The sequence below is a fragment of the Ornithodoros turicata genome, chromosome 1 (assembly GCF_037126465.1).
Source record: "Ornithodoros turicata isolate Travis chromosome 1, ASM3712646v1, whole genome shotgun sequence".
Lineage (NCBI taxonomy): Eukaryota > Metazoa > Arthropoda > Arachnida > Ixodida > Argasidae > Ornithodoros > Ornithodoros turicata.
Window position 1 is genome coordinate 22,278,804 of NC_088201.1, and position 16,724 is coordinate 22,295,527.

Here is a 16,724-nt window from a genome sequence, read left to right on the forward strand (position 1 = left end):
TTTGTGACCTTTTCCGCGCTAAAGTGAGTTCGTTTTGGTTAGCGGTGTAGGTCACCACTCGGGGGCTGATTCTCGAGTTCATCAAAGAAGGAGTAAGATGTTGATGCGTAAGGACATAATCTTCGAATAACGTAGTCGCGGATGGTTGGTTGTGCTTGACATAATCGCGACAACCGTGACTGTTCTGATTCAGCTTCATTTGCTTTCCTTGATTTTATCTTAGTTGAAGCTGTAGCAAGAAGAATATTTCCGGAGGGGTTCAACGGGAACTTACATGGAGGAGGAGGATTTCACCTTTTCCCTCTTTCAAATGCACTACGAAAGATACAATTTTGTGGAGGGTTTGAACCCCCGAAACCCCCCTTGGCTACGCGACTGGTTGAAACACTGAAACAGATTAACTAGAAAAACTGTAAAAGAAAAAAAAAAACAGTGCCCGAGATAAAATAGCGTTAGTGGAACACAAAAGATCTAACGAGCAATCCCAGTACTGTCCAGTAATATCCATCTCCATTCAGTTAAGTATGGGAAGTAAATTTACCTCCAAGGACAGGACCCACAGCTGAGATTTACTTCATTTATGCCTCTGGGCTGTCGCTCGCAAAACAGATCTATAGGATATGCGTTCAATAGGCGTGGACACTCGGTCTTCCGACGTTGCAGTGGAAAGTGCCGAATATTTGTATCAACACGCATCTTTTATTCGTGCACAGTTGCATACATTTTTCTAATTTCAAACAAAACTACACAAACCACTCGATATAAAACGATTAAACGGTTTGCTACCTGCAGCCTCAGATGCATACTTGATGCATTGCCTATGTACCTCTTTAAAGCAGAAATCCTCCACTTTGTGACAGGAACATGCTCAATGGTCTTTTTTTTTTTTTCATTGTGTTGTTATGCCCTTGTGTCAGAGATTCATGTCCTGTGGTCTTTATGAAATATGAAGATATGTTTCAACCCTGCTTCTTAAAGGGGAAAACAATCATTCGTGCACATGTTGACTGATTGGAGACAAGCTGGAGCTTCTTCAGGCCACATTTGTTTCCATGTTCTCAATGCGATCTCGCTGTCCAGGGCAGCATTTGCAGCGCAGGGTGCGGCCTTCAAAAATGCGGATATCTTTCCGCTTGCAGTAGATGAGTGCTGCCAGGATCACGAGGAACCCAAGAAGACCTCCCCAGAGTAGCAGCTGCTCCTGACTGCGGAAATGAAATTGCATCCATGAATCTATTTCATATTATTATCAGGTGTAATTACATAAGTTTCGTTTGCGGAGGTTTTATTGCTTTTTGTTGCAGTGTGGAACACGCGTGGGAAATATGCTCTGGAGTATCTGGTCTTCACGACAAGTGAGGCCTACATCTCTCAATTTCTATGCCACCACCACCACCACCACCACCATCAACAGCAACAACGGAAACAACATGAGCGCGATAAGGATTCTCTTCTCCTCACAGTCTTCAGCGCGACCTTGGCTACCACCAACGAGTGGGTTCTTTTACCCACTCGGCCATGCCGCTGGTCTTTCGGTATGTCGTGCCCCTAGTGGCAGGGAGTGCACGTCTTCTATATAAGTTAAGCCCTTTAGAAACGGATAGTGGTCTGCAGGACTAGGTTTTGATTGCGTTAGCATTAGAACCCCCATGTCGAAAAAAATGACCCTCGTCGAGTCTCTGTCTGAAGCCTCGACAGTGGATTGGATTGGATTGGGATGGGATTTGCGATTATGAGTTGTGAGAGGAGGAAAACACCTATTCTAAAAGCACCTACACCTAGTTTTTTCAATTTTTGACGACGCACTCCCGTTCTTTTTGATTGCTCTTTGTCTCCTATCAGAAAATGTGGTCTCATAAAATAACGCAGGTCACCCTGATACGTTCATCATACATTAAAAGAGAGAAATCTGAACTATGTAGGCTTGAAACTGTAATGCAAAACCGGCGTCCAACAAGCGAACCCTATTACTTCCAAAAGTCATCGATACAATAGCAAATTACGCGATTAGGGTACCGCAATATGTCCCTGGGTCAAAAAAATTGATGAGGACGATCAATGAAATTTATGCGGTAGATATGCGTTAGCATTAGCTAACATCGTAGCGTATCTGCCACCTTAAACCTAGAGGTAGGGTCCGGGAGTTTTAGAGCTGTTTCGCCTATGATTCCAATTTCCAATTCAATCCAATCCAATCCAATTCACGACTCGACGGGTCGTGAATTTGACAAACTGCTTCGTCCGACACGATCAGATCTCTGTCACAGTTTCTACACTCAATCACGGAACAAAGTCTTCCCAGTGCTTTTCGATATTTTGCACAGAACTGCAGCACACCGGCAAAAAAGATCGGAAGCGCTCACATAGTCAAAGGCACACAGGCACTTGCAGAAGGCACGCAATGGCGGAGCTACTGTGGCGCCATCTATTATCGCCTGAAGCAACTGGCTGCTGTAAACGGTCTATACGTCGACGGTCAATTTTTTCCGACAATGGGGATTCTAATGCCAACGCATTAAAAGAACGGGAGTGCGTCGTCAAAAATGAAAAAAAAATAGGTGTAGGTGCTTTTAAAATAGGTGTTTTCCTCCTCTCACAACTCATAATTACAAATCTCTTACAGACACATTGTTCTAAGAAGAAGGAAAAATTCTCGCTTTTTCTTGGCGGATGATTTTGAATTCCATCTTTCGGGTCCCCACATCAGCTGTGGGAACCCAGCAAACAGCAGCAACGTTTAAAGGTGACGTCCATATCATAAACAGACATTTGTTTTAATTTAGAACATAGTAGAGGAACGCAAACTAGCTGGCCCCAACAAGACGAGGCTGTCCTATGGATATCCGATATACGTCAGAAATTGGATGTTGATGCATCCTGGGGATAACAAGTTTTGTCCGATATGTGTACGCTCATAGGTCCAAGTGAGAGAAAGAAGGAGTCCTCTTTGACGTCCGCCAGATATCCAGCCCAACAACACACGGCTGTCCTAGAGATATCCGATGTACATCTGAATCTGAATGTTGGGATATCCTCGAGATAACGAGTTCCGTCCAATATATGTACGAACACATGTTCAAGTGAGAGAAAGAAGAAGTCCTCTGAGACGTCCGAAGGATATCGATGGGGACGTTAAGCGAACGAGGGAGGACATTTTATGGACATTTCTTCCAGTAAATGCTCCTCATAAAGCAGACATAATATATTCTTAATTTCAAAGCACACATGCTATATTACTAACGTAAATAATTTAGGTAATCTAACGATATTGTTAGACTACATTAAATTAATGGTTAACGCAGTAAATTCTACACCCAGAACCTCGTGGACTGCTCCAATGGGAGAGCCCCTCAATATCTCGGCTCTCATTCGTTGTTCGCTTTGTGTCGGTTCGCTGACGTGTTGTGCGCACTTGCCAAGTTTGAATATTCCAAGAACCACCACTATGCTGGTTCTCTGATGTTTCCGAAAAAGGAAAGGAGCGTTTATAGGGTACAATAACTGTAGGAAAGGGGGATTATACTCCCACAGCTACCATCACGTTTTCTTGTCAGTTATGTTTCGAAACTGATGAAATTCCTGATTCCGGTTTCAGTCACGGCATGTTGTCCTTTAATTCTTAACTGTCTATCCACATTAGTCTATCATCCAACTGTCTATCCACACCCATCCATTCTCCACTTTGACCTTTGAGCGTATGTCGGGCGAAACCGCTATTCCAACATCCAGCTTCAGACGTACATCGGATATCCTTAGGACTGCCAGGTGTTGTTGGGGCATAGATCACCGCATATGTCCGTTTCTGGATATCCTGAGGATATCATTTCCGCGCTATATTTTCTTTATCGACACTGGATATCAGAGGGATATCCATCAGACAGGCGAATCCGACCACGGACGTTAGGGCATTAATCGTACATCCAGTGGATATTCAGTGTTGTTGGGGGGTGTATGTTACTTATAGGAGACATGACCCTGAATTTGGCGTAAAGACGTTGCGGTAAAAAGGTTGAAAGGTTGCACAAAAGGAACTAGAGGCACATTCTTCTCGTTCACATGCCTTCGACCAGCAGTATAAGCCTGAGCGTGGGTACACGAAAAACACGACATAACGCAACAGACTTTGTGTTGCACCGTGTTTTGCGTCTGCCCATGGCATAAAGTTATTCATGGTACTGTAGGACAGCAGACCAAGAGAACAGTAGGTCTGAGAACTGTGCCTGCCAGAAATGAACTGAGGCACGAGCGTTCACCTACATGGTGCTTACATAGATACCTACCATGGTAGTGGTATAGATATTCAAGGTACCTTTGAAGTTATAGCTCTCGTGTTATCAGATACCTCTGAAGTTTTTCGTTATGGGTCTGTATTTATATGGTTTATCCGTTTGATTCCCAGTTTTGAAACTTTCATGATATCGTTACAGATGTCTAACAACATAAAATGGCACTAGCTACTACAATATAAGTTCAAACGGAAGGCTAGCTATATTTACACAATATCTGAAGTCTTCTTCTTTGCACAACAAGAGTGCTTGCCATACTCTCTGCAGCAGTCAGAGTTGTCGCATTGGTATACGTTGCTGGGGACGTGCCATCCCGTTTCCTTGTCAATCAAGCAGTCTTTTTTATCTGCAAATACAGAGCAGGTTTACTGACAAGTCACTGAAAGAAACTGGATGATGTACACGCCATTTTCCATAAGGCGTGCTTTATACCTCCAGTTCAGTCGTGGCTACCTCTAAAAAAAGGCAGGCGTCGAGAAAACCAGCGAGCGATGTTAACCAGTTCACGTTCGCAAGATGCCGTTTATGCACGGGAGAATAGTTGCGAAAATTTTAGGAGGGGATGTGAAGATGGCTGAGTGCGTGTCCCGGCCGTTCGGTTAGTTGCTGGCAAGTCGGGCTAGCGTGGTGTAATCAGCAGTGCACTTCACCCACAATGAAGGGTTCGTTGGTTACAATAATTGAAGTCTCACCGCTGTCTAACTGTTTCGTGGACTGCCTTCCTTCGTGCTTAGATTTAACGTGTTGTGCTTCTCCAATTTGTGCCGGCCAACCTCGGCCCGTCACTTTCCATCATGTACGCCGCTAACGCCGGATAATGCGCCCCCCTGTGCATGTCGCCCTGTTCTAAAACACAGTTCTCGTTTCTTATCTCGCCAGCACGGCTAGTTTATGGTCACACGAAAATACATAACGTGTAGCCGAGCATGGCTGTTTACGTTGCAGTGTGCGTCCAATTATTCGCTGTGCATCTCTTACACGATGTATTTGTGTTCACATAAGTACGAAGGTTATAATAATTTCTCGTCGTATACATACGGTAAACGTACTCATAACGTAAGAGGAAAGGAAATCGAAATGAAACGTAGGAAAACGTTCGTTGCCCACAGGAGAGAAGTAGAGTAGCATTCGAAATGTCAATATCAAATATTTTAATATCCAAAGTTTACGTCATCCCACATAATTGCGTAAATATAAATAGATGTGGTTGAAGAATGATAGCACTATTTTTACTGTGATTCCTGCTGTTATCACATGCTCGCATCGTAAGATAACCATACAATTTAAAAACAGGGGGGGGGGGTGGATAGTGGCAGGATCGGCTCGCCGTTGTTGGCCACACAGAAATGGGCGTCGTCACGACTACAACAAAAAAAAAAAAAAAAAAAAGAAAGAAAGACTGATGGAGCATAGAGGATGAAGGGGGGGGGGGGGGGGGGTGGAGAACAGAACTTCACCACGTAACATCCTCAGATCCATAGATTGAGAAGTTACCCGTCAAAAGGAACTCGTTACAAGTTAAGTTACCATGTGCAAAATGTAACTAAGTTAACGAAGTAAAGTAAGTTAAGTAACGAAGTTATTCACCCTGAAATGTATCTCGCAGTTACTGAGTTACTTAAAAAAAAGAACGAGTTACTTCCAAGTTACTTCGGACACAAAATAGCATCACGCAGGTGCAGCGCGCGTGAGCAGTTGAGTTAGACCTTGGCAACTCAGCTGCGGAGGAGTGCAACACGCGTAGATCGTTTTCGTTTATGTCCAACAATAGACCTCTCCCTGTTTGTAAACAAATGACGTCATAGTGTTCGACAGCGCCAGAAATTTGGTACGCTCGAAGCTAGAGGTAGAGAAGAGAAGAATACTGTCATTGATTGAACATCACGTTTTATAGCAAAAAATGACATGGAGGAACCGGAGAGAAAAGCAAGAAAATATGTGGACGTGAGTGGAAAGCGTGTTGAAAGTAACTTGGAACTTAGCATAAGTTACTTTGGCAAAGTTACCTGAAAAAGGAACGAGTTCCTCTGAAAGTTACCACGGCGCAAAAGTACCGAGTTAAGTTACAAGTTACTAAAAAAGGAACTTAGTTACAGTAACGAGTTACTTGTAACGAGTTACCTCGAACTCTGCTCAGATCCAACCAGCATTCAAAACGATATTGTTCATTTTCCCGATTTTGTTGAAATGAGAAGAGTACGTCTTTTTATGTCAATTTGGATATACGTTATTTGCCACAAAAAGGCGCATGTCACGCTCTCTTCTCAAACCAGAAGCTGTACCATTCGACGCAATGGTTGGCGTGTTATGCGGTGAAGTTCCGTCGATGGGTTTACAGTGGATTTACAATGGGTTTACAGATGATGAGGAGGGCAACCCTCATGAAGTGTTGCCTATGACTGAACGTCGAGATACTTAGCAAACCGCTCGTCTATGCACTTGCAAATGCTTCATTACAACCACAAAGAACTATAGAATCTAGGCACGGGAGAATGTAACGTACCATATAGTAAACGAGCTTACACGGGCTACAATGCGCGCAACTACTGTTTGAATGCATTTTGTATATTATGGCCTGTATGGAAAATGGACATACGAAAGCTGATCAAAAAGCATCCAGATTGGATTTATATTAGAAAACGTAAAATATTTACAGATTTGAAATTAGTGACTATCAAAGTAGTCCCCTTCCGAAGCCCCGTGCTCAGCGCAGCGCAATTTCGACTGACCGACTTTTTGAAGTCTTCTTTGGTATAGCGCAGGGCTGCGTTCGTTTGAAGCTCCCGAACACCCTGGAATCGTTTCGTTTTCAATTGCATTTTGATTCTTTGTTTAATTTTTTTTTTAGCCAAGGAGGAAAGTCACCCCTTTCCAAAAATCAAAATGCAGTTGTAAGAAAATGGATCTCAAGGTGCTTATGGGATTCGAAGGAACGTGAGGAGGCAGCTCTTCGCTCTCTCCAAAGAAGGCTTAAAAAAATGTTTCAAACAGTGGAAACCACGCCGCATGCATGGTTTCATAAGGGAACTCCTTCTGATCACTAAGTTTCAAACCTCCAAATGTTTCAGCTTTTTAAATAAAATTCCAATCCGGATACTTCTTGATCAGCCCTTGTATATAATATTACAAAATAAAAAAAAATAAAAAAAAAGCTCCTCCCGTATAACAAGGTTGAAGGCTTCACACCTAAAGGTGTCCGAACTACGCTAACCTGTAACAAAACAACAATACCAGGCTCAGCGTTCTGCCAGTACAGTCGCTTTGTTGAGGATATCAACCAAAGCCTCAGTACATGGCACAGCGTCAGCAACATGTCTTAAGACAGGAGGGATAAATAAACCTTACCTCCGTTCACTGTGTGGGCCAAGGAGAACAACGCCAGGAGAACAGCCAACAGTGACAAGTCACTGGCTGAGCGTAATTCCATAACTTCGCTGTATGCAAAATGATCTGTTGCCGCGCTCACCGGTTTGAGAGAAGCTCGTTTTTAGACCGCCTACCTGTCCTCTCCACCTGTACGCGAAGTCTCTCTCTAACCATGGGTCTGAGAGCCGTGAGGCGACGAGCTGGTCATGGTTCGCGAAACAGCACTGTTTAGGCGGGCGTTACTATGACTACGAAAAGCTGACAGACTCTGGCCAGGAAAAAAAAAGGAACAGAAAGTTCGGAAGGGTACCATCTACTTATGATTCTCACCTGGTGTTTCCGGAAGCTCCGATGCGTGCAAATAGCGTCACTGGCCAAGCAACAAGAGGGGAAGCAGCTCTAACTGATTTCCATGTATACCTCTGGAGCTACCAATACCGCGATGCAGTCAAACGTCAAAGTTAAAATAACCCTATTTATGCGTCGTTTTGTACTTGTCAGATGCTGAATATGAGCTTCACTATGAAGGCAGAACATAAAATCCACTGATATCTATAAATTGATACACTACCTTGTTCGTGTATTCCCCCCATTTCCATTATGCCACTTGTGTAATATGGTTGCTTCAATATTCTGGAAATTCCGTGAACGTTTGGAAGTAACAGAAAGCATTAACGATATTTAACTAAATATCGACAGAGAAACTTTGTAAACGGAGACCAGTCAAAACGGAACGTAAATCGAAAAGAGGAAATGCCAGAAATGCCAGAACATTCAACAGATGCAAACACTGTTTCACTGCCTGCTTCTTTCTGCTATGTATTGGCGCTTAAAAAATATATAAGAGGAAACCTGCCGCCATGGATTCAACGCCCTCTTGCAGTCTCGGACTATCTATCAGTGATACATTCTCTATCAAGCAATGCATCGCTACTTCTCTGCTCTGGTTTGCGGGACTCTTCCGTATAGCTTACCAATATGGCATAGAATTTCACGAGCGTCTGAACAGAAGCTTCGCAGTCTCCTGCTCAAAGCTTGAGGCTCGGCTGAAGGCCTTGGCGTTCTTCGGGCGGCGGAAACACGGGTGGTATTGGCTGAAGCCCGTGAGACGGCAGTAGAGGTCCTGCGTCGCAAGGAAACCGTTCGGCACCTACTTGCGCCTGGTTAATTCTCAACACCCTCAGCCCTTGGACTTGAAGATCCACAGACGGAAGCGGAGTAACATCTATAAGTGTATTTAATCAGTATCGCCTTCACTAACTGCTTTTTCTGCAAAACCAATACCGCGCAACAACACGTCCGTGGACATTTCCAGCACTTTCAATTTTATCTTTACACTCCTGAGCTCAAGGTAAGAAAGGATCAGGCAGGGAAGCAGCAGTACTGAAACAACTGATGATGGACGTGGTGCAGAACAAGCACTCTGCGTACACCACGGTGTTCACGAATGGCTCTACCGGTCCTGATTGCTCGACGGCAGCCTTTATCATTCCCGCGGATTGAGTGTCTCACGGGTACTGGTTGTCGCACCACACATCGTCGACGTCAGCAGAATTGTTGCGATCTTGCTATTTTCTGTCAAAAGTAACATGCGCTACGCCACAGAACTGGGTGGTGTATGATTCAAAAGCTACACGCCAATGTGTAGCACATAGGGGTATCGTGAATCACTGGCGCTCCAGTGGTGGCTGACATCATTCAATAAATCAAATGACATGAAAAGAGAGGTCATCGTGTACCCTTGCAGTGGATAACTGGTCGTTGAAAGCAGCAGTAGGGCGCTGACAAGCTAGTATACAACACACAGAAAATTCTCCAATGAGAATTTTCGGTGTGTTGTCTCTCTTCTTGCCTCGTGTACCGTCCTTTGGTAGTCACTGGTCCATGTCGCATTCATGGGGATGAAGAAGCGGAAAGAGATGGCGGCTGTTGCATAGCAGACTCGGACGACTTACCCAGTTATCCCCTCTAAAGAGGATAAAGAACATAACTTTCAGATATGGTACAGCAGCCTATTAGCAGGGGTGTCAAGATGTTCCATCTATAGGGCCATCTTGCGTGCGGTGGATTTCGAGTTGCCCTTTATTCTACCAAATCGGCTCCCTCGACACTTTCGTAGGCTTCATCTGAGCGTGGACTTCACCCCGCATTTTAAGCACAGGCTTGGCCACTCCGACACGATGGTATGCTCCGACTGTGCTGTGCATATGATCATGAACTGCGATCTGGTATTGCAATGCAAGAGAGGCGCGCGTTGGCATCGGTGCTCGGTCCCTGGCCTTATCATGCGGCGCCGTCACGCACTGCTCTTTTTTCCTGCAGTTTCTACGGGACACTGGTCACTTTAATATTGTGACTTTTATATCTTTGTGCACTGACATTATCTGGCCGTGGGAGCTTCATCTCATACCAAGGACGAAGATGTACCATCATTATTCACACATCACCTCATCACACCACCAGCAATGAGGGTATTGACCCTGGTGATGAAACTCCCCAATTATCATCAAATAAAGTTGTTGTTGTTGTCACCTCATCATTTCATATCTCATACTCTCATATCTCATGCCCTGTGTTCTGGGGTATAGTGAGCAACAAATCAAGTGCCAAATTTTCCTGCTCGTCGTCACGACATGTATAGGCCTATTTGCTGTTGTTGTCGTTGTTGTTATTCCCTTCACCGATCTCGTCAGCGTTTATAGAGAGATTCTGCTTACTTGAATTCCTGCGCACTCGGGCCTGCAGCTCAAGAAGATCGCAGATGTGTCTCGTTACGTCCTCACTTGGGATCCCATATGCCATTCTCATCTTCAAGAGGGGGGCATTTGCTCCCCTGGCTCATACACTTTTTTTTGTGACTTTGCCAGAGCCCTGCCGACGTGGTCAAGGCTGCACGTCTCTGAAAATTCCCGCCGTATTCCTTATACTTTTCTTTTTCGTTCCGTCGCCCGCAAACAGCACACGACCTGTCCTAAATAATGTGGGACTGTGCAGTGGCGCCCGGCTCCGAGCTCTTGCCCCTCCCTGAAAAATTGCCTAGCGGCGCCCCTGGTCGTATGGCTTTCCTAAGACCTTACGAGGCATGTTGTCCTGGCAGGCATCTGCGTCGTGTGACGGAATTGGTCTCGGTGTGCAAATATGTAAACTAAACATCGCAACAGGTTTACGGGGGAACGCGGGGAAGTCTATAGAGTACACGCACTCGTGCCAACAACGGCCAGCCGGTCTCGTCACCACCACCACCACCGCGTGCGCTCGAATCTCAATGTGGGTAAAGCTTCGAGAGATGCGCAGAGAAACGTTTCCTCGCCAACTGATAGAGACTCAGAGCGATGCAGTGCTTCAAGTCGGTATCACCGGATGCGAAGTGTTACATCCTCGTCGTGAAAATGCTGCAGGAATTCGGAATAACCTGCAATGTTACGGAATAAACGTATGAACAAATTTGGAAAATGAAGGAGAATGCGAGCTGGCTGGCGTGATTCTATCCGTCATCAAGGCCATTTTAGCGGCGTACCCGGACGCCGGTGGACTCCAGGAGGTCCAGGCCTTACTCGCTGCTGAAAAGTTTCTGACCGCGAGTCGTGGACCATATGTTTAAGCGGGCTACTATCCTGCAGTGGAATGCGCGTGATCTGCGTACGAAGCTACCGAATATCAAGTTGTTTTTATTGAAGTGCCGGCAAGTACAACTGTGGTTTTCTTGTACAACTGTGGTTTCCCGGCAACAATCTAACACATTATAGAAGACTGTAGCCAGTACGTCTGCGAGCGACGGGCCTTTAAATGTCAACTTGAACTGCTGGATCAGAGGCCATTCAACATCTGCAAAGTTCTCGGCCCATGGAGTAACCCTGCACATCAGTGCCGTGCCCTTCGCGCTTTTCTTTCCTTTCTGAGGGCCACCGGCCTCCTTCAAGAACTGTTAGGGGTGTCTTTTGTTTTCCTTCCCTCTTCATCCTTTCATGTGAACCTTTTTGGAGTGCAGTACGGTCTTGCACTCAACGCAGGGAAACATCCCACGTCATCATCATCATCCATTCATCTATGTTGTTGTTGTTTGGCGTACACGTGAGAAAGGCAATATTCCTTTATCTTTAGTGTGTGTGTGTGTGTGTTAGCACCGCGAAGCAACTGTGGCTATGAGCGGCGTAGACGTGAACAGATTGAGAGAGGACAGCAGGAAGGAGGCCGGGGGGGTTAGTATGCGTTCTGGGCTGACTTCAAGGCGAACTGTGCCGACATTCGTCTGGAAAGACTGCCGGAAAACGCAGGGAAAACCTCAGACAGCGCTGTCGGTGGTACGATTTGAACCACCCACCTCCAATTCTTCAGCACAAGCTTGGCTACCACTATCGAGCGAACGCTTTTACTCGCTCGGCCATGCCGCTAGTTCCTTGAATTTAAGGAGACACGGAAAAGCAGAGACGGAAAGAAGTGCATCGCACACACTCAAAATCCGCAATGAACACTTGCTTCATTGCTGATTTTGAGGCTGTGCTGTCCACTTCGTTCCGTCTCTATCCTTCCATGTCACCTCAAACTCCAGGCAATGTCCATACTCATAAGAATAAATGTGCTTGATGACAACACACGTTTTAGCTTTTTTTAAATTAAATTTCGTATTTTGCTTTAAAAAAGTGAAATGAACATATTTTTCCCCAGCATTCAAAATTTCGGAAATTTTACGTGTATACAATTTGGGACCTTGGTCACGGCCCTTTGTACATATCTTGGGTGAGTTATGTAAATAAGCCTTGCCCAGACCCATCGCTCATTTGACTAGATGCGGTATAACGTACCCAGGACAATAACTGGAATGTAACTAATCTATCATGCACACAAACGAAACGATAATAAAATATTGACGTCAGCTTATTTCGTGCAGTGCCTTCGAGGACCAGATTGTACGTAACGCCCTGTTCAAGCGACATATTTATGCGCCTCTGGATGTTTGGACGCACTACGCTTCAGTGCCCGTCAGCTGGTGGAAGCACTGAGGCCGGAGCCCATCACCTTACAACGCGTAAGTGCCGTGGGACAGGTTGACTCTACATTTGAGCCAGGTTGCTCGTCCTTAGGAGTGGTAATGTAACTTGTATCATTTAACGACGTGCACTTCGCACAGAGTTTGAAAGTTTTACTGCGGTTCTACTAAGCCCTCGAAGAATGCACGAAGGGCTCGTGGTCACACAGTGCCATATCAACACGACTTAAAGGAAGGATTCGTTTCTATCTTCGGAAATTCCACTGGAACCCCATGTTAAACGCTGGTGCTAAGCCGTAACATCTGTCAATTATCACACCCAAAGCGCAGGAAGCATTTTTTTTTTCGTCTCATGTAGCAGCCGTGCTGACGAATAATTATTCGATACCTCTTAAACCTTAATTGCCACACGGGCACGGAAAATGGCATCAAGTGTTATGCTATTCGTGCAGTGCCTCATGGACAGTTTTAATGGCATTGTCCTTAATGTTATCTTCTGCATACTGAGTTCGTCACAACTCAGTAGGCCATTAAATGTCTACTTTCCCTCCCATTGTTAGTGCAGAGAACAATTATAGTTCGTATACAATCACTTTCTACTATACAACACAATGTGCTTTGAACTTTCTAAATTTTTTTTTAATGAAAGAAGTCCCAAGTTGTTAGAAATTTTCGTCGACAACAGCAAAAGAACTTGGGGTGCCCCCATATTGCTTCTTTTGGATTCGGCACCAGTTGGCAAATACGTTAACTGACTATGTTATTCCAATAGATTAGAACTGCTTTACATAAAGACCCCCTTGATATTATATTTGAGAATATTACGTGCATTTTCAACATGTTTAATTAGGTTTGATTTTTTGAAAGTAGCATAACTTTTATTTTACTTAGTGAGTGGGCCGGGCATCGACATCCAATGTGTGACACAAGCACCACAATGTACTGAAAAGTCTAGTTGATAAGGGTGTCCTGCCTTGTCTGTGAAAGACTTCATTCTGCTTCACTAACTTGACAGAAAATCCCCGCGCCTTCCGCGTGTGTTTCAAATCAGACTACTTTGTGCTGCGAGTATTGTTCTCCCGTAGAGATGCCAAATATTTGAAAATCGACCGTCACCCAGATTTCGTAACATTCTGAAAATTGAAATTCTTTGCGGTATCTGAATGACCTCGTCTCGTCACTCTTCATCGTCATCCCACTCATGTATATTAACCCACATGCAGTGAGGTATGGTACTGGAATTGTTGCGGTGAATCACCTCATTCCATCGTCATTCATGTAGTTGTTGTTGTTCTTCGATTACGTGGTACATTAGTCTACCTTCCTTTTTTTTAGTTGTGGCACACCATATCTTTTTTTTTAATCGATATGGTTTCGTATTTCGACTATGAAAAAACGCTTTAGGTACGTCTTGGTTTGGGACCGATTAGAAGGGTTCTGTAATGCACATGCAGTATATGCATATTTTGCACGTTATGGCATTTTTCGCATGAAAATGCATACATAATGTATATTTTGCCATATTTTTGGCACAGTGTAAGAGCTTTCTTGCTCTTCTTGGAAAGGTTTTGCTGGTTTCGGGAAGGCTTTGGGTCCTCTTTTGCGAAAATTCCGATTGGAATCGAATATTATCGATGTTCCAGTGGTACGTGGTGTTCAGTAACCACACCGGTGGCTTCACTGCGCGAAGTACCACCCACAATTATTCGACATCTTTTCGTATAGCGGCGCTCAGGGCTCGCGCCTTCGCCTTGCGTCGGAGTGTGTTTGGTGTGCGTGCAATGGCCGATGAACCGCGCTTCGCCTTTATTGTTACCGTATCGCTACGAAGACAGGTGGTGTTCGCATTGTAATGTGCACAATGGTGCAGTGCCGAAAGCAGAGCCTTTACCTGCATGACTTATATCTGTGGCGCAAGTCTTCTTTGTTCTGTGCTCCTGAACGAAAGCAGCCTTCTTTTACCCTGTGTCTTAATAAAAAAACGCTCAAATTTTGTCAAATGTGGATTCGATACATTGCTTTCATACCACAAACAAAGGAAAATATTGCGTATATTCCGACTTTTTACTGCACACTTCGAAGACATTTGGTGCATAGTTGCATGGTGCATATTTCAGGAGTTGTTAGTGCATATTTGTCCGCGCTCTAATAATAACAATAGCAGTAAACACCCTGAATGAATCGCATCTGTAGCCTTGTTTGTATGTGAAGTTCAAACATGAGTTCCAGCGCCTCTGCTTCTTATAGGCTGCAATGAAAGCTACAAAATATTTTGGAGACACTGTCAGCAAATTTTCAAACATTGCAAATTCACATTAAAAGGAAGTAAAGTCGACAAATATTTGTTTTATTTACAAAAAAGTTTTAGGCGAGAAGTAGTTGAGAACATAGAAGCACTAAGGCACCCGAGTGATCAAAGGCGTTTTTGGGCTTATTGCCTTTTCTGACTCTTCATTCCCGGTATAAGCAACATCTGAAGTGACTCATAAAAAAAAAAAAAAGTCAATGTAAGGTTTATAAAGTCCACACAAATGCCACCGAGTAACAGACTTTCTGTCGCCTTGAAAAAGAAGAAAGGCACCAACGGCAGGGATTTTATCGGCGGCGTTCTGAATCAAGCTCAGTAGTAGACAGGAAGACAATTTCTGTGCGATGAACTACATGAAGAAAGAAGAAGAAGAAGAAGAAAAAAAGACTCCATCACGACCCACTGACTAAGAATGACTCTGAGCAGATTCACATAGAATTGTAAACAACGTTGGCATACGTTAGTTTTCTACAGCCAGCTGGAGCTTTGCGTATTGCCCGTCAAAAATGTCATCACAGCCAAAATGAACACAATGTTTGCTTTACCGTGCGGAAGACGAACGTGCGGATCAACATGGCAGTTCCGGCACTGAGATGACGAGTATAAACAAAACAACACGTGTCACTGTACATTGTGGTTTCCAATGCAGTGCTAATGTACAGTATCACAAACGAAGCACCATGGCGTTCAAAAAGGCACATATCGCCATCTATATGCGATAGTCTACAAAGTGGAGTGCTGATATCTTAGGGTAGGCTGCTGAGGAACAGTAAAAGCGGACGTGCATGGAGCAGAGTGCATGAGCCTCGGACAGCTTCGTATTGTTCCGACCATGGAAGGGATCACGGGGGCCACGAAGGAACTGGATAGGCTCATGGCTCCTGGAATTAGTGGCCGCACTGCCATCCGTAGTTTCTCCAATTCCGCCTCCTTGAGTCGTTTCTCTTTCGCTCTTCTGTTTTGGAACCATATCTTCACCTGCATAACATACCCATTGTACGATGATTAAATATGCGCTAAGTAAATGTGTCGTATGACCTGTATCAACACTTTTATTATCTTTCTGTGCCGAAACAGTCTTTTTGTATCTGTGTGGTTCCACACATTCGATTTTTGGAACCGTACAGATTCAGCAGAGCATTCAAAGCGGGCCATTGGTGACAATAGCTGATATTGATTAAATGCGGACACAGAAAGCATGGAAGTGCGTGTGGTTGCCTTTCCGTACCTGCACTCACTCACTCGTGGGTAGACTCATGGAGCAACACAGAACATGACTTAGCTAAACTTCATTGATTAGTACATTAGCGAAACGAGTGCGTCTTGCTATATAGGTAGAAAACAGGTCAAAGCCATGGAAAACCAAAAAGTGTCAGGCCAGGGCTATTCAGAAATCAATTTGCAATTGGCTGATATAAAGGTTCATGACTCCAGGCCACTCCTCCTTGTCGGGCCGAGAACTTTTCAGCAGCTCCTTGTATTGGAAACAGCTTTTGACTCTCAACGACACAGTCTACTTAATATATGTATTTTACAGCGATAGCTGTTAGTTCCTGGTTTCCCGAGATCGCGGCGTCGGCATCCGCAGAAGGAAGGACATTTACCTTCTCGTATATAGTAACTCAGTCGTGCTTCACGTTCGGCGTAGAAGGCGCTTTTCAGCTTTCCTTGTTTTTTTTACTGTACTTTTATTTCATTTTCTTTTCGTCTTTGTTTTTTCTGCGGAATAGCAAGCCGACATGCCGTTTTGCTTACCTTTCCTCCCCTTTTTTCCTTT

General features: G+C 44.5%; 2 protein-coding genes and 1 long non-coding RNA gene across 3 annotated transcripts in view; 1 reads left to right on the forward strand and 2 right to left on the reverse strand.

Moving 5' to 3' along the window:
* Window positions 1–783: 783 nt before the first annotated feature.
* LOC135397515 (uncharacterized) lies at window positions 784–7,802 on the reverse strand. The gene is made up of 3 exons (XM_064629121.1): window positions 7,632–7,802; window positions 4,497–4,632; window positions 784–1,205 (listed from the first exon to the last, which is right to left on the reverse strand). The coding sequence occupies exons 1-3, from the start codon at window positions 7,711–7,713 to the stop codon at window positions 1,034–1,036; spliced, it is 390 nt and encodes a 129-aa protein (XP_064485191.1). The 5' UTR covers window positions 7,714–7,802; the 3' UTR covers window positions 784–1,033.
* On the forward strand, window positions 1,384–12,672 carry LOC135397524 (uncharacterized). Its single transcript, XR_010423650.1, has 3 exons — window positions 1,384–1,535; window positions 2,624–2,743; window positions 12,541–12,672. It is a non-coding gene; the product is annotated as an uncharacterized LOC135397524 (long non-coding RNA).
* Window positions 12,673–14,980: 2,308 nt separating this feature from the next.
* LOC135397532 (homeobox protein MSX-2-like) overlaps window positions 14,981–16,724 on the reverse strand; it is a 31,578-nt gene continuing 29,834 nt past the window's right edge. Inside the window, exon 3 of the mRNA XM_064629131.1 lies at window positions 14,981–15,925. Coding sequence (XP_064485201.1) covers window positions 15,671–15,925 — 255 coding nt within the window. The 3' untranslated portion in view covers window positions 14,981–15,670. The remainder of the gene's footprint in view (window positions 15,926–16,724) is intronic.